The following is a 26,440-nucleotide window of genomic DNA, read 5'->3' as shown; positions in this document are numbered from 1 at the left end:
TCGAGACTAAGTTTAGCTTTATCCTTAAAGACTTAGTTTTAAGCAACTACACTGACTAGCATAAAGATTAGGCTAATTTTGGTTATGTAGATTTGCACAGAATACAGCAAAATGTAGCTTTTGAACATCTGCACCTTTGCACAATGATTCTTTTGCAAATGCTTTCAAAACCAAAGAAACAGATCAGATAACAAAACAGCCCTGCACTTGATTGGTCTGCGCATCAGGGGCTTGCACAGTCTCATTTTAGTCTAGAGCCTTAAGTAGGTCAGGCCTAGCTTAGCCAGCCTGCAGATGATCAGCTGCAGATGATCTCTGAATGAAGCCAAGCTGAAAGGAATTTCAATGAACCCCTCCTGATAGGCGTAGGCCTAAATAGGCTGGCCTAGTTAAGCTTCAGCTTATTGATTGAGTGAATGCTTTGTAGTCAGTGGAAGTTTTTGTAATGTGCTCTACAGAAAATATGCTTGGGAAGAAATCGAACCGATCCTCAAATTTTACCATATATGAAAAGATTGATCTGTTAAAACTTGTACGGCCACACGTCAAAGTTTTGGAGGTTCATAAAAATAATCAAGCTATAATTGTTGAAAAAAATCGTTGCTGGGAAACTATAGCACAGCAATACAATGCTGTTGGAGTGGATCGTCCTCCTCGTAGCGCACAGGCTTTGCGAACACTCTATAAACGCATTAAAGAAAGTGCTAAACAAGAGATAGCCAGGAGAGAACAATTGCATCCAGACTATAAAGGAAACGTCTCTGAGCCAACCAGAAGAATTCTAGAAATGAATCCTCACATTTTCCAACCGCTTCTGAAGGTGGTAGACCCCGATCACTTACAAAGGTAAGGATGTCTCATTTTAATGTCTATAAAATTATGCTCTTCACTTGAGGCTTGTATATAGAACTCGTATTGCCATGATCACTTCATCCATGTCTCTGGAATTGGAAAGGTGATTACATGTGGCTGACGTATTGAGATGACCAACATAATACAATAATTTCTATTCTAATTTTGGAACTCGACTTTAATTAGTTTGGTGCCACTGTTTAAGAAGGGTGGTAAGAACAAGCCAGAGATCTATAGACCAGTGAGCCTGACGTTGGTGGTGGGCAAATTGTTGGAGGGAATCCTGAGGGACAGGATGTACATGTATTTGGAAAGGCAAGGACTGATCAGGGATAGTCACCATAGCTTTGTGCGTGGGAAATCATGTCTCACAAACTTGATTGAGTTTTTTGAGGAAGAAACAAAGGATTGATGAGGGCAGAGCATTGGATGTGATCTATATGGGGTTCAGTAAGGCGTTTGACAAGGTTCCCCATAGGAGATTGATTAGCAAGGTTAGATCTCACGGAATACAGGAAGAACTAGCCATTTGGAGACAGAACTGGCTCAAAGGTAGAAGACAGAGGGTGGTGGTGGAGGGTTGTTTTTCAGACTGGAGGCCTGTGACCAGTGAAGTCCCACAAGGATTGGTGCTGGGTCCTCTACTTTTTATCATTTACAGAAATGATTTGGCTGCGAGCATAGGAGGTAGAGTTAGTAAGTTTGCAGATGACATCAAAATTGGAGGTGTAGTGTACAGCGAAGGTTACCTCCGATTACAACAGGATCTTGATCAGATGGGCCAATGGGCTGAGAAGTAGCAGACGGAGTTTAATTCAAAGGTGCTGCATTTTGGGAAAGCAAATCTTTAGCAGGACTTACACACTTAATGGTAAGGTCCCAGGGAGTGTTGTGAACAAAGAGACCTTGGAGTGCAAGTTCATAGCTCCTTGAAAGTGGAGTCACAGGTAGATAGGATAGTGAAGAAGGCGTTTGGTATGCTTTCTTTTGTTGGTCAGAGTATTGAGTACAGGAGTTGGGAGGTCATGTTGCGGTTGTACAGGACATTGGTAGGCCACTGTTGGAATATTGCATGCAATTCTGGTTTCTTTCCTATCAGAAAGATGTTGTGAAACTTGAAAGGGTTCAGAAAAGACTTACAAAGATGTTGCCAAGGTTGGAGGATTTGACAAATAGGGAGAGGCTGAAAAGGCTGGGGCTACTTCCCCTAGAGCGTCGGGTACTGAAGGGTGACTTTATAGAGGTTTACAAAATTATGATGGGCATGGATTGGGTAAATAGGCAAAGTCTTTTCCCTGGGCTCGGGGAGTCCAGAACTAGAGGGTATAGGTTTAGGGTGAGAGGGGCAAGATATAAAAGAGACCTAAGACATAGAGTCATAGAGATGTACAGCATGGAAACAGACCCTTCGGTCCAACCCGTCCATTTCACACAGAGGGTGAAACGAGCTGCTAGAGGATGTGGTGGAGGCTGGTACAATTGCTACATTTAACAGGCATTTGGATGGGTATATGAATAGGAAGGGTTTGGAGGGATATGGGCTGGGTGCTGGAAGGTGGAACTAGAGTGGGTTGGGATATCTGGTCGGTGTGGACGAGTTGGACCGAAGGGTCTGTTTCCATGCTGTATATATCTTTGACTCTATGACTCTAGTTGAATGCTTGTCCCTGAATTGGGTCCGGCAACTACAAGTGTTTGGCGACACCGAACTTTGGGTAACTTAGCTGAGAAGTCAATCAATTGCTAATGTTTAACTTATTTTGTGAGTATTGGATAAAATAAAATAGCCACTAACAGATCTTTACACAAGTGTGATAAGAATGTAGAATACACTGCCACATGGATATTTGAAGCACGTAGCTTCAATTTAAGGTTTCATAAATGTATCTCTAGGAGATTTGGGTAGTGGGGCGTGGTGGGTGAAATGGAGAGGAGTGAAGACTGTGGATTACAAACAATGGTACAATGACCTGTTGAATGCATTGATCTTTCCAGTGTTTTAAATGGAGGAATTGTGCCTACATAGACGACAAGTGGTTGACAGAGGTGTTGGTGGATAATAGCTGGTAGCTATCAACACATCTTTATGACCGTATGACATGTGGAACTTACAGTTACCTTCCAACATCATGGCATTGAGATGTATTTGCCACATGTATACGAGAAAAAGGAGGTAAAAGAGAAATTCTTCAGTGGAGGGAAAAGGAAGACCTTTCTGGAGCTGACTATAGGCAGTGGTAGTTCACTCAGCTGGACAGTGGAGGAGAGGTGTTGAAGGACCGTTTCATGATCCAACCATGTCAAAGGCTGAAAAGACTTCAAGAAGCAAAGGGAGAAGTGTGTGTTGCTATTTTGATCACACACTATTTGGGCCATATTAGGGTTTTGAACTAAATGGAGCGATTCAAAATGGAATTATTGGAAAAATAGGCACAGATTTTGGAGGTCACAACATATATTCTAGGACTATGGAAGTGCATTAATCATTTGCACGATAGAGAAAGTCAAGGGCAGAATGTTTAGGGAAGAGATAGTGATATCAGACTTAAAGGGAGAGAGGACACTGGCATGGTGTTCAGGAGGAGAAGTTGGATAGTGAGTGTACTGTGGTTGTAATAGGTCAAACCAATAGGCAAATCTTTTGGAAAGACTGAGAGTGCATGTTGGGTAACAGAAGAGAAGCTGGAGAACAATGTAGATTTTGGGGCGAGGCAAGGTGGAAATTTTGGATTAAGCATATGTTGGTAAGGAAAGGAAAACTGAAGGGAAAACAGAAAATATTTTTGAAAATACTCAGTACGTCAGGCTGCATCTGTGGATAGATAAGATTATTTTTCAGTTTGATGACTATTCATGAGAAATGGAATGGTAGGTTTTGTTCAGAGATCAACATAAGACCATAAGACATAGGAGTGGAAGTAAGGCCATTCGGCCCATCGAGTCCACTCCGCCATTCAATCATGGCTGATGGGCATTTCAACGCCACTTACCAGCGTTCTCCCCGTAGCCCTTAATTCCTCGAGACAACAAGAATCTATCAATCTCTGCCTTGAAGACATTTAGCATCCCGGCCTCCGCTGCACTCTGTGGCAATGAATTCCACAGGCCCACCACTCTCTGGCTGAAGAAATGTCTCCGCATTTCTGTTCTGAATTGACCCCCTCTAATTCTAAGGCTGTGTCCACGGGTCCTAGTCTCCTCGCCTAACGGAAACAATTTCCTAGCGTCCACCCTTTCCAAGCCATGTATTATCTTGTACGTCTCTTTTAAGTCTCCCCTTAATCTTCTAAACTCCAATGAATACAATCCCAGGATCCTCAGCCATTCCTCATATGTTAGACCTACCATTCCAGGGATCATCCGTGTGAATCTCTGCTGGACACGTTCCAGTGCCAGTATGTCCTTCCTGAGGTATGGGGACCAAAACTGAACACAGTACTCCAAATGGGGCCTAACCAGAGCTTTATAAAGTCTCAGTAGCACATCACTGCTTTTATATTCCAACCCTCTTGAGATAAGTGACAACATTGCATTCACTTTCTTAATCACGGACTCAACCTGCATGTTTACCTTTAGAGAATCCTCGACTAGCACTCCCAGATCCCGTTGTGCTTTGGCTTTAGGAATTTTCTCACCATTTAGAAAGTAGTCTATGCTTTTATTCTTTTTGCCAAAGTGCAAGGCCTCGCATTTGCTCACATTGAATTCCATCAGCCATTTCCTGGACCTCTCTCCCAAACTGTCTAGATCCTTCTGTAGCCTCCCCACTTCCTCAGTACTACCTGCCTGTCCACCTAACTTTGTATCATTGGCAAACTTCGCTGGAATGCTCCCAGTCCCATCATCCAAATCATTAATATATAATGCGAACAGCTGTGGCCCCAACACTGAACCCTGCGGGACACCACTCATCACCGGCTGCCGTTCCGAAAAAGAACCTTTTATCCTAACTCTCTGCCTTTCTGTCAGACAGCCAATCCTCAAGCCATCCCAGTAGCTCACCTTCAACACCATGGGCCCTCACCTTGCTCAGCAGCCTCCCGTGTGACACCTTATCAAAGGCCTTTTGAAAGTCTAGATAGACCACATCCACTGGGTTTCCCTGGTCTAACCTACTTGTCACCTCTTCAAAGAATTCTAACAGGTTTGTCAGGCATGACCTCCCCTTATTAAATCCATGTTGACTTGTTCTAATCAGACTCTGCTCTTCTAAGAATTTAGAAACCTCATCCTTAATGATGGATTCTAGAATTTTACCAATAACCGAGGTTAGGCTAATTGGCCTATAATTTTCCATCTTTTGTCTTGATCCTTTCTTGAACAAGGGGGTTACAACAGCCATCTTCCAATCATCCGGGATCTTTCCTGAGTCCAGTGACTCTTGAAAGATCTCAACCAATGCCTCCGTTATTTCCTCAGCCATCTCTCTCAGAACTCTAGGGTGTATCCCATCGGGGCCAGGAGATTTATCAATTTTAAGACTTTTTAACTTTCCTAGCACTATCGCTTTTGTAATGGCAACCATACTCAACTCAGCCCCCGACTCCCTTTAATTGTTGGGATATTACTCATGTCTTCCACTGTGAAGACTGACGCAAAGTACTTGTTAACTTCTCCTGCTATTTCCTTATCTCCCATCACTAGGCTTCCTGCATCAGTTTGAAGTGGCCCAATGTCTACTTTTGCCTGTCGTTTGTTTCTTATGTACTGAAAGAAACTTTTACTATCATTTCTAATATTACTGGCAAGCCTACCTTCATGTTTGATCCTCTCATTTCTTATTACTCTCTTTGTTATCCTTGGCTTGTTTTTGTATCTTCCCAATCTTCTGATTTCCCACTGTTCTTGGCCACTTTATAGGATCTCTCTTTTTCTTTAATACATTTCCTGACTTCCTTTGTCAGCCATGGTTGTTTAATCCCTCCCCGGATAATCTTTCTTTTCTTGGGGATGAACCTCTGTACAGTGTCCTCAATTATACCCACAAACTGCTGCCATTTTTGCTCTACTGTCTTCCCTGCTAGCCTCTGCTTCCAGTCTACTTTTGTCAGTTCCTCTCTCATGCCCTCATAATTACCTTTATTTAACTGTAACACCATTACATCCGATTTTGCCTTCTCTTTTTCAAACTCCAGACTGAACTCTACCATATTATGATCGCTACTTCCTAAGGGTTGCCTTACTTCAAGATCTTTTATAAAGTCTGGTTCATTACATAGCACTAGGTCCAGGATAGCCTGCTCCCTTGTGGGCTCCAATGTGGACCTTCCTGTACATTTGTATCCTGGAACATTAAGCTGCCAGTCCTGCCCATCCCTGATCCGTGCTTCTGTAATTGATATGATATTGTAGTCCCGTGGGCCTAACCAATGTCCTGGTACAACCACAACATGACCTCCCAACTCCTGTACTCAATACTCTGACCAATAAAAGAAAGCATACCAAACGCGCCTTCACTATCCTATCTACCTGCGACTCCACTTTCAAGGAGCTATGAGCCTGCACTCCAAGGTCTCTTTGTTCAGCAACACTCCCTAGGACCTTACCATTAAATGTATAAGTCCTGCTAAGATTTGCTTTCCCAAAATGCAGCACCTCGCATTTATCTGAATTAAACTCCGTCTGCCACTTCTTAGCCCATTGGCCCATCTGGTCCAGATCCTGTTGTGATTGGAGGTAATCCGCTTCGCTGTCCACTACACCTCCAATTTTGGTGTCATCTGCAAACTTACTAACTGTACCTCTCATCCTCGCATCCAAATCATTTATGTAAATGACAAAAAGTAGACGACCCAGCACTGATCCTTGTGGCACTCCACTGGTCACAGGTCTCCAGTCTGAAAAACAACCCTCCACCACCACCCTCTGTCTCCTACCTTTGAGCCAGTTCTGTATCCAAATGGCTAGTTCTCCCTGTATTCCATGAGATCTAACCTTGCTAATCAGTCTCCCATGGGGAACCTTGTCAAAGGTTCTGAAGTCCATATAGATCACATCTACTGCTGTGCCCTCAATCTTCTTTGTTACTTCTTCAAGTTTGACTTGCTTCTGTTCTCAACTGTACCAGTCTCAAACTGATCTCTTTCCTCACTGTCTCGCTCGGATTCCCCCCCCAATTTACTAGCTTAAATCCTCTTGAGCAGTCCTAGCAAATTTCCCTGCCAGTATATTCGTCCCCTTCCAATTTAAGTGCAAACTGTCCTTCTTATACAGGTCACTTCAACCCCAAAAGATATTCCAATGGTCCAAAATTGTGAATCCTTCTTCCATACACCAGCTCCTTGGCCATACATTCATCTGCTATATCCTCCTATTCCTGCCCTCACTAGTTTGTAGCACCGGGAGTAATTACTACATTTGAAGACCTCCTTTTTAAACACTGCCTTACTCTCTGTAATCTCCCTTCAGAGTCTTAACCTTTTCCCTTCCTATGTCGTTGGTTCCAGTATGGACAATGACCTGCTGACCCCTCTTCCCCCGTGAGAACGTTCTGCTCCCTGTCTGAGGCACCCTTGATCCTGGCACTCGGAAAGCAACACACCATTCTGATCTTTTGCTGCTGGCCACAGAAACGTCTGTCTGTATGTCGGACTAGAGAATCCCCTAACACAGTTGATCTCTTGGAACCCAAAGTACCCTTCATTGCATTAGAGCCAGTCTCAATACCCGAAAATTGGCTGTCGTGCTAAGTTCCCCTGAGAATTCAACAACCCCTACTTTTTCCAAAACAGCATACTTGTTTGAAATGGGTATAGCCACAGAAGGCTCCTGCACTAGCTACCTACCCATCTTACATTTCCTGGATTTACCCCATCTATGTGACTGTATCTGAAACTGCCCCCCCCCCCCACCCCTTCCTATAACTGCCATCCATCACATACAGTTGCTGTTGCAAATTCCTCGTTGCTTGTCACTGTCTCTCCAACCGATCCATTCGATCTGATAAGATTCGCAACCAATAGCGTTTATTGTAGATATAATCCCAGTAACCCTTAAACTCTCTTTAAACTCCCAATTCTGACAAGAAGCACATATCACTCTACTAAAGGCCTTTTTTGCTCCTTCACAATCTACAGACCCAGAAAATGTCACCGTCTTATTCCTCTACGAAACACTGCCCCAGGTTAAATTAATAGTTATGGCTTATATTTTAAGTTTAATCAAGAGGCATCGCAAAAAACATATAATCAAGAAAGAACCCACTCTACTACTACTTAAATGAATTGAAACTATTCACTGTAAAGTCTTGTGGCAGCAAGTTTTACACTTTCTTCTGTGTAAAGATGTTTCCTTTGAATTATGTGTCGTATTTCTTGATTATCTTTACTTGCCTCCCGACAAGAGGAAGTAATCTCTCTGTAGCCCTTTTCTCAAAACCCTTCATTAATTTTAGAGCCATTTAGCAGGTAGCTAATCCACCTAATGCTTGAAGGGAAAGAGAGACTTAGTCTGTCAATCCTTTTCTGATATTTATACCTATTCATTTCTGCTATCAACCATTGTGAACTGTTTCTGTATCCTTGTTTTCGTGCATTTTTGTAATGTGATGGTGACCAGACTATACGTAGTATTCTCATTGTGGTCTAACCAAAATTTGCAGGTTCAGTGTAACTTCCCTACTTTTCAATTTGATTACGTTAGACAAAAGTTTTTTTTTGTCCCCTGAACCGAGGGTGCAACTCTAAGTGGTGTATTTATTCTCTGATCCATTTATTCTGTACAGCACCATGACTTGTACGTTCCGAATCATCAATGACCTTTTTTATTCTTCCTACCAAAGTGTTCTACCACACATTTACATGTGTTGCACTTGGCTTGCTAATTATTTTCACATTCTTCAAGTTTGTTTATGTCCTCTTCTAATTTTTAGAGTCTTCCTCACTATGGACAATTTCCCATTTTCTCCTCCCTCAGTCATTTTGGTGTCAGCTGTGAATTTAGAGATTGCTTTAGGTGTACGGAATAATACCAGGATAGCAATGGTAGACATATTTCAACAAATACTTTGCTTTGTTACTTACCAAGGACACAGGCATGATGTGGGATGATGAGATGAGCAATGAGATAATTGCAATTAAAATTTTAAAAAAGGGATTGTCAAATTAAATAAACGCTCAAAGAATAAAGCCCCTGCCCTGGAAAGAGATTATATCAATGTGTTTTGAAGGTATTTAGGAGAGATAAAACGTCACTACAATTTTCTTTAATCCATTTGAAAAGTTGTGAACAGAAATGGTTTGAGCACTGATCCTTCTGCCGCTCTGAATAACTTCCTCCCCCCCCCCCCACCCCCATAAGCCCTTGTGTGAATTTCTTTGGTCTCACATGCATTCTGAAAGAGCTGACAGTCTCCTCATGTCCTTATTGTAGTCTTAACTATGCAAATTGGCTTCTGCTTTTGTTAGACTAAACAGTCAATCTGTTTCTCAGTTCTCCCATTGGAATATTTTGGAGCAGTAGGAATGTATTCAAGAATTGTTGCAGTGAAGCTGCTCCCTAATTTTCTACCCTGCCTCACCCTCTCCAACATGCTTCCCTTGCCTGCCACTGAGGTTCTCTGAGCTCACTGAGTCTGCAAAGGGATCTGTAAATGGCCAAGAATATGAGATGGGGGTACAATGTAGAGAAATGTAAAGTTATTCACTTCGGTAGAAAGAACAGGAAGAAGTAGTTGGATTTTCATCTTTTCAAGCGGAGCAAACGTATTTATGAGTGAGAGGGGCCCTCACTAGTGGGAAAACCAGCTGATTCAAGTGCCAGTCAGACACATAAGTGACAACCTAATGGGGTTCTAGGCCAGTCACGTCGTGGGACGTCCTGTCCCACTGATCTGATCAGCAGTGAGCTGCGGAATGCCTGGGTTACTGACTGTCTGGGACCAGCAAAAGGTGAGTAATTTTATTTGTAAGGATTGTTGGAAGTAAGGGCAGCTGGTTAATTTTCAGCTTCCCTGTCCATACACCGTACCTAGATTGGGGCAGTTCAAATTTTCTATCACCCCGTTTTCCCAGTCAGGAATGCTGCCATTTCTTTTTCCTGCTGAGAACAAAGTAAGTTACACAGGTGGTATGTCGAGGTCTCTAAGTGGTTGATAATTGATTGTGGTTCAGACAGGTTGACCAGGGCATTAATTGACGGCTGCTTTGGGGAAGGTTCACCATCGGCATTCCTGAGGTGGCAGGAAGGAGACCGGTATCTTGAGGAGGTAAAAACAATGACTGCAGTATCTTGAGTGTCAACCTGCCAGATTTTTTATTGCCCTATTTGAGAATTGAAGGGAGAGAGAGAAAGAAACTGACACCACAGTATACTTGCACAGTTACTGCCTTTGCTGTTTGAATTTATCGCTGGACATTGGAGTGTGTCTGGGAAAATTAACAAACAGTGAAATTCACAACTGATCTTGGAGGAACTGATTGGGCGAAGTTCACAGCACAGAATCAGATAAGTGAGTTGTTTTTAAGTGTGGGCTACAGAAAGTCTGCGGTAGTGAGTAGTTGGGTTTTTTCTTGAGTATGTTTTTTGAGATATGTCTCTTGACTAAACTTAAAATATAAGCCATAACTATCAATTTAACCTGGGGGGCTGTGTTTTGTAGAGGAATAAGATGGTGTGTTATTTTCTGGGTCTTGATTGTGAAGGAGCAAAAATGGCCTTCAGAAGAGTGATATGTGCTTCTTGTCAGATGTGGGAGTTGAAAGAGAGTTTAAGGGTTTGTGGATTATATCTGCAATAAATGCAATTGGTTATGAATCCGATTAGATCGAATGAATTGGTTGGAACGACAATTAGAAGCAATAAGGAATTTGCAACAGCAAACAGTATGTGATGGATGGCAGTTATAGGAAGGGGCAGGGTGGGGGGGAGGTAGTGGAGAGTCTTGGATACAGTCACATAGATGGGGTAAATCTAGGAAAGGTAAGAGAGATAGGCAGCTCGTGCAGGAGCCTTCTGTGGCTATACACATTTCAAACAAGTATGCTGTTTTGGAAAATGTAGGGGGTGATGGATTCTCAGGGGAATGTAACACGAACAGCCAAGTTTCTGGTATTGAGACTGGCTCAAGTGCAACGAGGGGTACATCAGGTTTCAAGAGATTAGAGTGGTGCTGGAAAAGCAGTTCAGGCAGCATCTGAGGAGCAGGAAAATCGACGTTTCGGGCAAAAGCCCTTCATCAGGAATAGAGCAGCGTGCCTGCAGGGTGGAGAGATAAGTCTCCCACTGCAACTCCCAGATCATTTCCTCTGCCCTGAAGCTCTTCTGACCTATCACCTTCATCCCCAATCCCATTCGTCCATTGTACTCTTTGCTACCTTCCCCCACCCTCCTCTCTGACCTATCACCTCCATCCCCACCCCCATTCACCTATTGTACTCTATGCTACTTTCTCCCCACCCCCACCCTCCTCTCATTTATCTCTCCACTCTGCAGGCACTCTGCCTCTATTCCTGATGAAGGGCTTTTGCCCGAAACGTCAATTTTCTTGCTCCTCGGATGCTGCCTGAACTGCTGTGCTTTTCCAGCACCACTCTGATCTAGAATCTGGTTTACAGCATCTGCAGCCCTTGTTTTTACCTAGGTTTAAAGAGATCAATTGTGTTAGGGGATTCTCTAGTCCGAGGTACAGACAGACGTTTGTGGCCAGCAGCGAAAAATCAGAATGGTGTGTTGCTTCCCTGGTGCCAGGATCAAGGATATCTCAGACAGGGTGCACAATGTTCTCAAGGTGGAGAGGGGCCAGCAGGAGATCATTGTCCACATTGGAACCAATGACATAGGAAGGGAAAAGGTTGAGATTCTGAAGGGAGATTATAATTAGTTAGGCAGGAGTTTAAAAAGGGGGTCCTCGAGAGTAGTAATATCTGGATTACTCCCGGTTCTATGAGCTAGTGAGGGCAGGAATAGAAGGATATAGCGGATGAATGCATGGTTGAGGAGCTGGTGTATGGGAGAAGGATTCACATTTTTGTATCCTTGGAATCTCATTTGGGGTAGAAACTACCTGTACAAGAAGGATGGATTGCACCTAAATTGGAAGGGGACTAATATACTGGCAGGGAGATTTGCTCGAGCTGCTCAGGAAGATTTAAACAAGTAAGGTGGGGGAGGTGTGTTGGGACCCAGGGAGATAGTGAGGAAACAGATCAATCTGAGACTGGTACAGTTGAGAACAGAAGCAAGTTGAACAGTCAGGGCAGGCAGGGACAAGGTACGACTAATAAATTAAACTGCATTTATTTCAATGCAAGGTGCCTAACAGGGATGGCAGATGAACTCAAGGCATGGTTAGCAACATGGGACTGGGATACCAAAGCAATTGCAGAAACATGGCTCAGGGATGGGCAGGACTGGCAGCTTAATGTTCCAGGATACAAATGACACAGGAAGGATAGAAAGGGAGGCAAAAGAGGATGGGGAATGGCGTTTTTGATAAGGGATGGCATTACAGCTGTGCTGAGGGAGGATATTCCTGGAAATACATCCAGGGAAGTTATTTGGGTGGAACTGAGAAATAAAAAAGGGATGATTACCTGATTGGGACTGAATTATAGACCCCCTTATAGTCAGAGCGAAATTGACAAACAAATTGTAAGGAGATCTCAGCTATCTGTAAGAATAATAGGGTGGTTATGGTAGAGAATTTTAACTTTCCAAACATAGACCAGGACTGCCACTGTGTGAAGGGTTTAGATGGAGAAGGATTTGTTAAGTGTGTACAAGACAATTTTCTGATTCTGAATGTACCGACTAGAGGCAGGGCAGGTGACTAAGGTGTCAGTGGGGGAGCACTTTGGGGCCAGCGACCATAATTCCATTAGATTTAAAATAGTGATGGAAAAGGGTGGACCAGATCTAAATGTTGAAGTTCTAAATTGGAGAAAGGCCAATTTTGACAGTATTAGGCAAGAACTTTCAAAAGCTGATTGAGGGCAGATGTTCGCAGGTAAAGGGACAGCTGGAAAATGGGAAGCGTTCAGAAATGAGATAACGAGAATCCAGAGAAAGTATATTCCTGTCAGGGTGAAAGGAAAGGCTGATAGGTATAGGGAATGCTGGATGACTAAAGAGATAAAGGGTTTGGTTAAGAAAAAGAAGGAAGCAAATGTAAGGTATAGACAGAAGAGATTGAGTGAATCCTTAGAAGAGTATAAAGGCAGTAGGAGTATACTTAAGAGGGAAATCAGGAGGGCAAAAAGGGGACATGAGATAGCTTTGGCAAATGGAATTAAGGAGAATCTAAAGGGTTTTAACAAATACATTAAGGAGAAAAGTGTAACTGGGGAGAGAATAGGGCTCCTCAAAGATCAGCAAGGCGGCCTTTGTGTGGAGCTGCAGAAAATGGGGTAGATACTAAACGAGTATTTTGCATCAGTATTTACTGTGGAAAAGGATATGGAAGATATGGAATGTAGGGAGATCAGTCTAATGAACCTTCACTGGACTCCTTCAACAGCAAAAATGTCCTTCCTTTAAGAAGACCAAAGCTGCACACAGTACTCAAAGTGTGGCCTCATCAAGGCCCCGTATAACTGCATTCGAAGACCATGTTCCTGGAAAACCCTAGCTGGTCAGGCAGCATCCGAGGAGCTGGAGAATCAACATTTTGAGCATAAGCTCTTCATCAGGAAACATTGACTCTCCTGCTCTTTGGATGCTGCCTGACACGCTGTGTTTTTCCAGTTATATAACTGCAGTTTTAGAGGGCCTTGGTGAGGCCACACCTTGAGTATTGTGTGCAGTTTGGTCTTCTTGAAGAAAGGACATTTTTACTATTGAGGAAGTCCAGTGAACGTTCATTAGACTGATTCCTGGGATAGCAGGACAGACCTGATGAACGGCTTTTGCTCAAAACGTCGATTTTCCTGCTCCTCGGATGCTGCCTGACTTGCTGTGCTTTTCCAGCACCACACTGTTTGACTCTGATCACCAGCATCTGCAGTCCTCACTTCCTTCCATACAATTGCGGCAAGACATCCTTGCTCTGATGCTCAAATCCTCTTGTATGAAGGGCAGCATGCCATTAACTTTCCTCACTGCCTGCTGCACCTGCATGCCAACCTTGACCAACTGTTCCGTCATCACTTTTTCTGAACTGCTACCATTGACATAATAACCTGCCTTCCTGCTTTTGAGACCAAAGTGGATAACCTCACATTTATTCACATTTTATTTCATTTGCCAAGTACTTGCCCACCCAGCCAATCTGTCCAAGCCACCTTGCGGCCTCTTAGCATCCTCCTCACAGCACACACTGCCACCCAGCTAAATGTCATCTGCAAATTTGGAGATATGGCATTCAATACCTTCATCCAAACCGTTAATGTATATTTTGAACAGTTGAGGTCCCAGCACTGAACCCTGCAGCACCCTATTCATCAGTACATACAATTCTGACAAGAATCCATTTATTCTAACTCTCTGCTTCCTGTCTGCCAACCAGTTCTTTATCCATGTCGTGTGTTGCCTCTGCTACCATGAGTTTTAATTTTTCTTACTAATTTCTTGTGTGCAACCTTGTCAAAAGCTTTTTGAAAGTACAGATACACAGCATTTGTTGATTCACCATTGTCTACTCTACTGGTTACATTCTCAAAAATATTCCAGAAGATTTGTGAAGCATGATTTCCCTTTAGTGAATCCATGCTGACTAGGACCGATTCTGTTCCCGCTTTCCAAATGCTCAGTTATTATATCCTTAATGATTGAGTCCAGCATCTTCCCCACCATTGATGTTAGGGTAACCTGACCTATAATTCCCCATTTAATCTCTCCCTCCTTTTTTTTTAAAAGAGTGGAGTTAAATCTCTTCCTTTTTTTTAAAAGAGTGGAGTTAAACCAGCTACCCACCAGGCCATTGGAACTCTTCCAAAGTCTGCAGAATGGTGGAAAATGATCACCATTTGCTATTTCTAGGGCCACTTCCTTAAGTACTCTGGGATGCAGAGCATCAGAGCCTGGGGACTTATTGGGTTTTTATCCCATCAATTTCTTCAATACCATCTTCTGACTAATAAGGATTTCCTTCAATTCCTCCTTCATGCTTGACACTCTGTCCCTGACGTTTCCTGAAGATTGTTTACTTTGCTCTAAGACAGATTCAAAGTACTTGTTCAACTGGTGTGCCATCTCTTTGTTGTCCGTCATGAATTCACCTGATTCTAACTGCAAGGTATCTACATTTGCTTTCACCATCTTTTTTGTCTTCACAAATCTATAGAAGCTTTTTCAGTCAGTTTTTATGTTTTCTGCAAGCTTACTTTCATATTCAATGTTCCCTTTCTGAATTAAACCCTTTGTCTTCCTTTGCTGAATTTTAAATCTCAGTTCTTGGGTTTGCTGCTTTTTCTGGCCAATTTATATGCCTCCACGTTTGGCTTTAGTACTGTTGCAGATTTACCTTGTTAACCATGTTTGAGCCACCTTCCCTGTTTTGTTCTTACACCAGACAGGTGTAAGAACTTGTGTTCTTTAAATGTTGTCATTGCCTATCTACCTATTCTTGGCCAGTTTATCCTAGCCAATGCATGCCTCATACAATCGAAATGAGCTTTTTTAAAGTTTAGGACCCTAGCTTCGGATTTATTTGTGTCACTGTCCATCTCAATGAAGAATTCTATCATATTATAGTCACTCTTCCCCAAAGGATCTTGCACCATAATGTTGCTAATTAATCTTGTTACACAAAACTATTGAGGAAACTATCCCTCACACATTCCAGGAAATCTTCCTCCATCGCATTGCTACTAGTTTGGTTAGACCAATCAATATGTAGATTGAAGTCGCCCATAATAGTAGATGTACCGTTGCTGCAGGCACCTCATATTTCCTGTTTGATCCAGTCCCCAATATCACGACTACTGTTTGGTGGTCTGTACACAACTCCAATTAACATCTTTTTCTCTTTGGTGTTCTACAGCTCCACCCATACCGATTCCACATCATCCAGGCTAATGTCCTCCCTTACTACTGTGTTAATCTCTCCTTAACCAGCAACACTACCCCACCTCCCTTTCCTTTCTGTCTATCTTTCCTGAAAATTGAATAACCCTGGACATTGAATATCCATCCTTGGTCATCTGTAGCCAGGTCTCCGTGATCCCAATTACATTATATACATTAATAACTGTGCAGTGAATTCATCCATCTTATTACACATGCTCCTTGCATTGAGGCACAGAGCCTCAGGCTCATGTTTTTGATATGTTTTGTCCATTTAGAATCATTATGAAATGTGCCCATTTTGTTTTTTGTCTTTGGTTTCTGTGCCTTCCACATTCACTTTTCCCCTTACTGACCTTTGTTTCTGTCCCCACTTAACTTCCCTCTGACTTCCTGCATTAGTTCCCATCCTTCTGCCATATTAGTTTAAACCCTTCCCAACAGCACTAACAAACACTCTCCCTAGAACATGCATTCCAGTCCTGCCTAGGGGCAAACTGTCCAGTTTGTACTTTTCCTACCTCCCCCAAAACCAATTCCAATGTCCCAGGAATTTGAATCACTCCCTCTTGCAGCATCCTTCAAGCCATGTATTCATTTTAGCTATCCTGCCATTCCTACTCTGACTGGCACGTGACAGAGGTAGCAGTCTCAAGACTACTACCTTTGAGGTCATACTTTTTAGTTTAACTCTTAACTCCCTAAATTCAGCTTGTAGGATCTCATCCGTTTCTTTTTACCTATATCGTTGGTGCCTATATGCCCCACGACACCCGGCTGTTCCCCATCCCCTGTCCAAAATGTCCTGCAGCAGCTCCAAGACATCCTTGACTCTTGAACCAGGGAGGCAACATACCAGCCAGGATTCACGTCTGTGTTTGCACAAGTGCCTGTCTATTGCCCTTCTGATTGAATCCTCTCTCACTATAGGTCTGCCACTCTTTTCCCTGCCCTCCTATGCAGCAGAGCTGGTCATGATGCCATGAATCTGGCTGCTGCTACCTTCCCCTGGTGAGCCATCTCCCCTAACAGTATCCAAAATGATAGGTTTTGGAGGGAGATGACCGCATGGGACCCCTGCACTGCGCTCCTATTCTTCCTCTGTCTGTTGGTCACCTATTTTCTTCACAATAATATTTATCTGTGGCGTGACCAACATGCTATCCACAATTCCCTCAGCTTTGTGGATGCTCCAAAGTGAATCCAGCCACAGCTCCAGAGCTGTCAAACAGTCAGACAGGAACTGCAGCTGGACACATTGCCTGCATGTGAAGGAGTCAGGGACATCTGAATGCTCCCTGAATTCCCACTTGTCAGAGAAGAAACATGACATGCGTCTGGAAACTCCTGCTATGACTCCACTCTTAAGCTAATGACAATAGCAAAGCAAAGAGAAAACAAAGAAGATAAACTACTTACCATTCACTCACCTGCTGCCTGTGACTTCGTAGTTAAAACTTACTTCTACTTCTCCTTTACCCTGTGTCTTCAGCAGGTGCAGTAGTTTGCTCCTCCTTCGACTGTCTTACCTCACTGCCCGCCTCACCAAAACTTGGTATTCACTTAAGCCTACACTAAACCTCCAGCAGCACTTCAATCACTAAGCTGCCTGTCTCAAAATGACTCCTCCGCTATAATTTGCCTTCCATTTGTTTGCTCCTGGGCAGTGACTGAGATGACTCCTCCCAGAATCCTTCTCAGCAGCACACTCTGTTGGATGCCCTTGCACGGTTTGCTGACACCAGCTCTTCGGTGTTCCTCTCCTTGGGTCGCAGTGACTGAGATGACCTCTTCCCTGTGAATAGCCAAGGTCTTTTTCCTAGGCTGGGGGAGTCCAAAGTTAGAGGGCGTAGATTTAAGGTGAATGGGAAAGTGTTTAAAAAGACCTGACAGGGGCAACTATATCATGCTGAGGGTGGTGGATGTATGGAATGCGCTGCCAGAGGAGGTGGTGGAGGCTGGTACAATGATAACTTTTAAAGGCACCTGGATGATTATAAGGGTTTAGAGGGATATGGGCCAAATACTGGCAAATGGAACTAGGTCAGATTGGGATATCTGGTTGATGCGGGCGAGTCAGACTGAAGGGTCAGTTTCTGTGCGCTGTAACTATGATACTATGACCTTTGAGGTAGAATGTTCAAAAGACTCATCACCCTCTGAGTGCCAGACTTCTCTTCATCTTTGTGTTGACTGGATAATCCTTTACTTTTTAAAAGTTACAGAATTTCCCACAACAGAAAACATCTTTTCCACATCCATACAGTCAAGTTACCTCAGGATCGTACGTGTTTCATTTAAGTCGTATCTTACTGTTCTTCGGTGGATACAAGTATACTCTGATCAAACTTTCGTCATAAGACAAATCCCCATTCCAGTTATAAGTTTAGTAAAACTTCCATTTTCATCCTTCCTTAAATAAGGAGGCCAGTACTGTACATAGTACTCCAGATATGATCTCACCAGTGCACTGTCTCACTGAAACATAACCAAGCTGTTTTGTTTTCAAATTCCCCCTCTGTAAATGATAACATTATTAACTTTGCTAATTACTTTTGATATGTGTACTAGCCTTTTGCAATTCATGCACTAAGATCCTTCTGCATTTTGGAGCTTTGCAGTCTCTCACCATTTAGATAATGGAATGAGGCTTGTGGCCCAAGGGGGGCTAATAGATAAATGGATGGGGTGGGGGGTAGCTGGGAATGCGATAGGTAGATGAAGGTGATAGGTCAGAGAGAGAGTGGAGCGGATAAGTGGGAAGGAAGATAAGACAGGTAGGACAACTCTAAGGTAGTGCCGAGTTGGAAGGTTGGATCTGGGACAAGGTGAGTGGGAGGGGAAGTGAGGAAACTGGTGAAATCCACATTGGAGGGATCCAAGGCGGAAGATGAGGTGTTCTTCTTCCAGATGTCGGATGGTTAGGGTTTGATGGTGCCGGAGGCCCAGAACTTGTATGTCCTTGACGGAGTGGGAGGGGAAGTTAAAGTGTACAGCCACAGGGTGATCGGGTTGTTTAGTGCATGTATCCCAGAGATGTTCTCGGAAATGTTCCGCAAGTTGGCATTCTGTCTCCCCAATGTAGAAGAGACCACATTGGGAGCAGCGGACACAGTAGATGATGTGTGGAAGTACAGATAAATCTCTGTTGGGGGCGTTGGATGGAGGTAAGGGGAAAGGTGTGGGCGCTGGCTTTGCACTTCCTGTGGTGGCAGAGGAAGGTGCTGAGAATGTAAGGTGAGTTGATGCAGGACGTGGATCTAACAAGGGAGTTGCGGAGGGAATGCAGATAGGGATGGGGAGGGAAATATATCCCTGGTGGAGGGGTCTGTTTGTAGGTGGTGCAAATGGCAGAGAATGATGCGGAGGTTGGTAGGGTGGAAGGTGAGGAACAGGGGGGTGGTTCTGTCCTTGTTGCGATTGGAGGTGTGGAGTTCAAGGGTGGAGGTGTGGGAAGTGGAAGAGATGCGCTGGGGGGCCTCATTGACCACATGGGAGGGGAAATTGTGGTCTTTGAAGAAGGAAGCCATCTGGGATGTTCTGTGGTGGAATTGGTCCTCCTGAGAGCAGATGCGGTGGAGGCGGAGGAATTGGGAATAAGTGAAAGCGTTTTTATAGGGGCAGAGGGTGGGAAGAGGTGTAATCCAGGGCTGTGAGAGTTGTGGGTTTGTAGTAGATGTCCGTGTTGAGTTGGTCGCTGTAAATGGAGATGGAGAGGTCCAGGAAGGCGAGGGTGGTATCTGAAATGGTCCAGGTGAACTTGAAGTCAGGGGTAGAAGGTGTTAGTGAAGTTGGTGAACTGTTCAACCTCCCAGTCATGTAATCAAGAAACAGTTCAGAAATATTCTTGGATTCTGAATCTCTTGAGTACAAGCCACAAAACTTCCAAATGTTAAATGTTTTCATCATGTTGATGAATGCAGTGAAGTATTTTTGTTGGTGATCTCCATATTTTCCTTGGACTTGTCAGTGAACAAAGATCGTATCAGTGATTCCACGGCAAGGTCACTCTAAAGCTGTACTGTCTCTATCACTGGGAATATTTTCTTTGTCATTGGTAGGAGGAAAAAACTTTACTAGTTTCCATAGCATGATTTACTTACTTATTCAATGTAGTTAAAGTTTGTTGTATTGCTGAAGTTGCAGGAGTGGATGGAATCCTGGTGTGAATGAAAGCCCACTAGTTTTGAAGAGTTGCAGCCCCAATGGTATTCCTGCTTTGTTTTTCCATCTGTACCACTTCGTATTATGGAAGGAAATGGAAGAAAAATAACCAATATTTAACCATTAAGTTTAGAGGACAGACCAAGTCTAAAACAAACGTGTGGATGGGAGAAATGATGTGATTTAAGTTGCAAGTAAATTGTGGTGGACTTAGAATTGATGGTTATGCGTGATAGCAGCAAACTGCACAATTTGATTTTTCAGGAAGAATAGTGGGAAAGAGGCTGACTAGGATGGCAAGGCCAAACAAATATTTTATAGAACCTGTTGTAGGTATTCATTGTACGATTTGTATGTCTTTTATTATGTTTAGTTCACTTGCCATTCAGCTTCATTGTTTTATTTTATTTAAATATTTTTCATTGCTTTGAATTTATTGCGTTAATTTTATCTTTCTATATATTATATATATGTATATTATTTTCTTCAGGCCTTGTGGAAGTTCTGCTTCTGAACAAGATTCCTGTGTGGAACAACCTACAAGCTTGTATCCACAACCTGGAACCTCAAGCTGCACGTCTCAACCCTGTCCTGATTGGGTAACACCAGAGTCAGAACCCGAGCATGAAGAGAAACCGCCCCCAATATTAACTGTACTCTCGCAGCCAAATGTAGTGGAGCACCAGAAAAAAACAGAGACTCAGCAGACTATAAATGGCTCTGTCTCACCATTTTCATCTTGTGGGGCACGAATATCCTTAACACCATCTCCCAGACTTGCGAGAAGGGAAGATGATGTGCTCAGTATCCACCAGTGCCACAGAGGTGCCCTACACTATTTGTCCAGTCATGATAATGAACAAGTACAGTTAATGTCAGCAGAGGAACATGAGATAATTATGGAGAATCAACGAAAGTTTGGACTGTATCTTGATGAGAAAAGAGAGAGTCTTAAAAGAAGGCAAGTGCTGGAGGAAGACCTATTAAGGGCAAAAATCAGAGTGGAAGAATTAAAGGCAGCAAGACTGCAACAAGGCTTGCCAGCTCTGTAAGAAGTATTTGTAAATTATTTTCTTTATTAAAATCAAGTAAAAACATTATACCGCTGATGCCTGAGATTTTTATTAATACCACAGTATGCCACTGACTTCTTAAATTGTTATTATAATGCAGTAATTACACTATATTAAAAACATTGCATAATATTTTGGCTAAATTTAATAATTGTTCAACAATGGTTTCTACTTGGCAATGAAAATACTTTGAACTTACAAATGAGATGAACAGTTTCCATGTTTTGTTGTATCCCAGTCAAATCTCAAACCTTTACACCCTTATCAAAATGAGGGGTTGTTTACAAAATGAGCAGAGCTTCACTTGGCTGATTTGGTTAGCATAGCACAATTCACATTGCAAATGATGTGGTGCATTATGAGGCCCTTCAAGGAAGAGTTACTATAATATGTATGCAGTTGTAGCTTGTGGAAACTTAAGAATGCAATGCTTTGGAATCCTTCTTTTTAATTTAGAATTTATTTATTTGAACAGTTAAGTGAGAATAGCTTCAACTTGTTCATGGTACTTGCACAAATCAAAAGTTCTAAATAGGAAAAATTAATCCATGGTGTGAAATAGATCGTTAAAGGTTTTTAACATATTGAAATTTAGCCAGTTTCTGAAAGGCTTTGAGTCCATTTGAAACTTCTCATGTGTGCAGCTATTGTAATCATCATCCTAACACTGCTATCTGTCCCATCACATTTGGTGCATATCCTGTAGTAATTTTTCATCTTCTCTTTGCAGCCATAATAAGTCCCATCCTTGCTCTTTTCTTGTCTTACTTTTCAGTCACTACTTTTCACTACTTGCTGCTCTCTATTAACTGTATTTTGTTCTTAGTAGGCAATGCTTTCTACAATTGAATACCATTGACATCATCTAAACCACTGCATTTCAGATTTGGAGACTCTCTAGCTGGCAGCTAAATCAGATTGAGCCCAGTGTGCATATTCTGTGTCTTATTTGAGCTGTCTGCAGAAACTCCCCATCTTTTTCTCTCTCTATGTGTGTGTCTCGCTCTCTCTCGCTCTCTCTCGCTCTCTCTCGCCCAAACCCCCACACCTCATCACAACTTCACAGTGAGGAGGCATTCATTTCCATTCACAACTCCTCAGATAATGAAATTATTTATTTCTATGTTCAGCAAAATCTAGAAAACACTCAGCTTGTTCAGAAAAATGCCAAATAATGTTTATTAAAGTGCCAAGAGATGAGCATCTCCATCAAGAGAGATTCTAACTCTAGGGTAATGAACACTGATGCTAACAGTTGCTAGCACTGAAATTCCCACTGTCAGCATCTTCTGGATTACCATTTGCTTTTATTCTTTCAGAAGATGTGAGCTTCACTGGCTATATCAGCCTTTATTGCCCATCGACAGTTGACCTGGGGAATGTAGTGGTGAGCTGCAGTCCATGTGAATGTACATCTAAGTACGATTAATCATTAACTTATTAAAAAATTTGATTCTGCAGGAGTGGCAATATATTATTGAAGTCAGGATAGTGAGTGACTTGGAGAGGCACCTGAAGTCTTGGTGCTTCCTGCATTTGATGCCCTTGCCATTACAGATGGGAGAGGACATGGTTTGGAAGATGCTGCCTAAGAAGCTGTTGTGAATTTTTGCAATGCATCTTGTAAATTGTATTTGCTGCCTTTTTTTATTCCCTTGTGGGATGTGGGCATTGTTGGCTGGCCAGCACTTATCAGTAGTGGAAGGAGTGAATGTTAGTGCATGTGGTGTCAATGAAGGCTGCTTTCTAGTGTCAAGCTCTTGAGTGTTGTTGGAGTGCACTCATTCAGACAAGTGGAGAGTTTTCCATCACACTCCTGACCTATTCTTTGTGAATGGTGGACAGACTTTGGACAATCCAGGTGAGTTACTTATTGCAGGAATCCTAATCCCTGACCTGCTTTTTGTAGATATTGTATTTATTAGGCTAGTACAGTCAGTTTTGGTCAGTGGTAATCCCAGGATGTTAATAATGGAGGATTCCACAATCATATTACCATTGAAAGCCAAGGCACTATGGTTAGATTTTATCTTGTTGGAGGTGGTGCTTGTGCCACTCAGGAGAGTGTAAACTAGTGTGGTAGGGGGTTGGAACCAGAGCACTAAGTTAGCAATTGAAGTGATTGAGGAGAATGTAGAAGTTAATTAAAGGAAGTCTACTATGAAGAACAGGCAGATCAATGAATGTAGCAGTACTGGAAGTCTGATTATTTCAAGGAAGGCAGGTGAGCTTAGAACCTGGGTTAATCATGGAATTATTATGTTGTAGCCATTACAGAAACTTAGTTGGGAGGAGAGCAGGACTGGAAGCTCAATATTCCAGGGTTTTGATGATGCGGAGGAGATGGTGTTGGACTAGGAAGGACAAAGTTAAAAATCACACACACAAAACCAGGTTATAGTCCAACGGGTTTATTTGGAGATGCTAGCTTTCAGAGCACTGCTTCTTCATAACTACCTGATGCTCTGAAAGCTAATGCTTCCAAATAAATCTGTTTGACAATAACCTGGTCCTGTGTGATTTCTAACAGGGTTTAGATGTTTCAGGCATGATCGAGAAGGATGTAAAAGGGATGGGAGGAGTTGCATTACGGGTTATGGAGAATGTTATACTGCACTAAGAGAGGACGTCTTGGAAGGCTCATTCACCGAGACCGTATGGGTAGAACTCAGGAATGAGAAAGATGCCATCATAATGATGGAGTTCTTCTTCAGGCTTCCAAAAAGTCAGCAGAATATAGTGGAACAGATATGTAAGCCAATCATAGAAAGATGTAAAAACAACAGGGTTGTTGTAATGGGTGATTCCACCTTTCCCAATATTGACCTAGATTCCCTTTGTGCCAGAGGCTTAAATGAGGCAGGATTTGTTAGGTGTATCCAGGAGGGTTTCTTGAAATAATTCAACTAGAGAAGGGTCATACTAGACCTTGTATTGGGGAATGAGCCTGGCCAGATGATTGAGGTTTTAGTGGGTTGTATTTTGGGAACAGTGATCATCATTTGTATGTTTTAACGTAGTTATGGATGAGTTACTGGTCCTCAGATGAAAGTATTAAATTAGGGGAAGGTTAATTCCCAAGTTTTAGAGAGGAATTGGAGAAATTGGATGGGGGCTGGATAGGGGAAATTCACATCTGACAGTTGGGAGTCTTTTAAAGGTCAATTTATCAGAAGTCAGGAACAGGATGTTCCTATGTGGGTAAAAGATAAGGGTGCCAAGATTCGGGAACTCTGGATGATAAGAGACATTGAAAGTTTAGTTAAAAAGGAAGCATATGTGAAGTTTAGAAAACAGAAATCAATCAAGGCCCTTGAGGAATGTAGAGGAAGCAGTAAAAACTTTAAAAAGAAATTACCAGGTTTAAAGAGATAGGGGTGGGGTGTGAGGGGAGACATGGAATATCATTAGTAAGTAGGATTAAGGAGAATCTCAAGAGATTGTGTACATGTATTAGGAGCAAGAGGGTAGCTAGAAAAGGATGCATCCACTGAAGGACAAAGGAGGAAATTTGTATGTATGTGAAGCCAGAGGAAGCAGGTGAGATCATTTCATGAGTACGTCGCGTGAGTAATCAACAAGATGAAGGACATGAATGATAATTTTAGGGAGGGATATGCTGATAGTCTAGGACATGTCGATATTAAGAAGATGTTGGGTGTTTTCAAAAACATTTAAGGTAAATAATCCACAGGGCCTGCTGGGATCTATCCCAGGATAATGAGGGAGGCTAGGGAGGAGATTGTTGGGTCCTTGACAGAAATCTATTTTAGCCACTGACGAGGTCCCAGAAGACTGGAGAATAGCCAATGTTGTTCCTCTTTAAGAAAGGCAACAGGCATAATCCAGAAACTTATAGGCTGGTATCAGTGGTAGTGAAATTATTGGAGAGGATTCTTAAGGACAGGATTTACTTGCATTTGGAAAGGAGTCGACTTATCAGAGATAGTTAGCATGGCTTTGTACAGGGAAAGTCTTGATTTGATTGAGTTTTTGGGAGAAGTGATAAAAATGATTGATGAGGATTGACAGTGGATGTTGTCATTGTGGACTTTACTGAAGCATTTGTCAATGCTCCTCATGATAGGCTGATTGAGAAGATTAGCTCACATGGGATCAACACTGAGTTGATAAACTGGCTGAGTCATAGAGACAAAGGATAGCTGTGGTGGGATGTTTTCCTGACTGGAGGTCTGTGACTAGTGATGTTCTGCAAAGATCAGTGCTGAGACTCTCTTTTGTAATGTATCTAAATAATTTGTATGAAATGTTGTTGGTCTGATTAGTAAGTTTGCAGACAACACACAAATTACAGAGTTGTGGATAATGAGGAAGGTTGTCAAAAGATACAATATTTGGATCTAATGGAAAGTTTGGCTGCGAAATGATAGATGGAGTTTAATCAAGAGAAGTGTGAAATGATGCATTTTAGAAGATTAAATGCAAGAGGAATGTATATAGTAAATGGCAGGATCCTTTGGAGTATTGATATACTTAGCCTGGGGTCCCAGTCCATAGATCCCTGAAAATGGCAGCACAAATGGATATGGTGGTAAAGAAAGCATACAGCATACTTGCCTTCATTGTTTGGGACATTCAGTGCAAAAATTGGCAAGTCAAGTTACAGCTGCATAAAACTTTACTTAGGCCACCTGTGTAGTATTCTGTAAAGTTCTGGATACCACACTTTAGGAAGGATGTGGAGGCTCCGGAGAGGGTACAAAAGAGGTTTCGCAGGTTGTTGCCTGGATTGCAGCATATTAACTATGAGGAGAGTTTGGACAAACTTGGTTGTTTTCACTAGAGCATTGGAGGCTGAGGGATGACCTGGTAGAAGAATATAAAATTATGAGAGGCATGGACAGGGTGAATGATTGGAATTTTTTTTCAGCATGGAAATGCTAAATCCTAGGGGGAATAGGTTTAAGGTGAGATAGCATAAATTTAAAGATGTGTGAGTCAAGTGTTTTGCCACAGAGGGTGGTTTGTGTCTGGAATCTGCTGCCAGGGGAGATGGTAGATGCAAATACGATGAGTTTAAAGGTTATTTAGACAGACACATGAATGTGAAGTAGAAGAGCAGGGACCACATGCTTGTCAGCTCAAATCTAGTTATGTCTTGGTGGACTTCGACTACTTCAAATCTGAGGATCATTGCTGAACATTGTGCAATCATTTGCAATCATTCCTATTTCTGACCTTATGATGGAGGAAAGGTCACTGTTGAAACCGTTAAAGATAGTTAGACATACCTTTGTACCTGATGAACTTCCTAAAGTGATGTCCTAGAGATGAGATGGCTGACTTCCAAAAAGGAGAGGTTTCCCCCAATTCCCAGTGACTCATTTTACTAGGCTTCTTAATATGACACTGGATCAATGAATCCTTGATATCAACGGCAGTCACTTTCA

General features: G+C 42.5%; 2 protein-coding genes across 2 annotated transcripts in view; both read left to right on the top strand.

The window, feature by feature from the left end:
• rad54b (RAD54 homolog B) overlaps positions 1 to 26,440 on the top strand; it is a 205,160-nt gene that overhangs the window by 33,563 nt on the left and 145,157 nt on the right. The gene's annotated exons all lie outside the window — the stretch shown is intronic.
• Positions 464 to 21,008, top strand: LOC132815026 (fibrinogen silencer-binding protein). The gene is given in 3 exon segments (XM_060823671.1): positions 464 to 854; positions 6,799 to 6,823; positions 20,501 to 21,008. Coding segments are annotated over 3 exon segments (924 nt in total).

Source organism: Hemiscyllium ocellatum, chromosome 4 (assembly GCF_020745735.1).
Source record: "Hemiscyllium ocellatum isolate sHemOce1 chromosome 4, sHemOce1.pat.X.cur, whole genome shotgun sequence".
In the NCBI taxonomy this organism is placed as follows: Eukaryota; Metazoa; Chordata; class Chondrichthyes; order Orectolobiformes; family Hemiscylliidae; genus Hemiscyllium; species Hemiscyllium ocellatum.
This window is presented reverse-complemented; position numbering and strand designations above follow the sequence as displayed.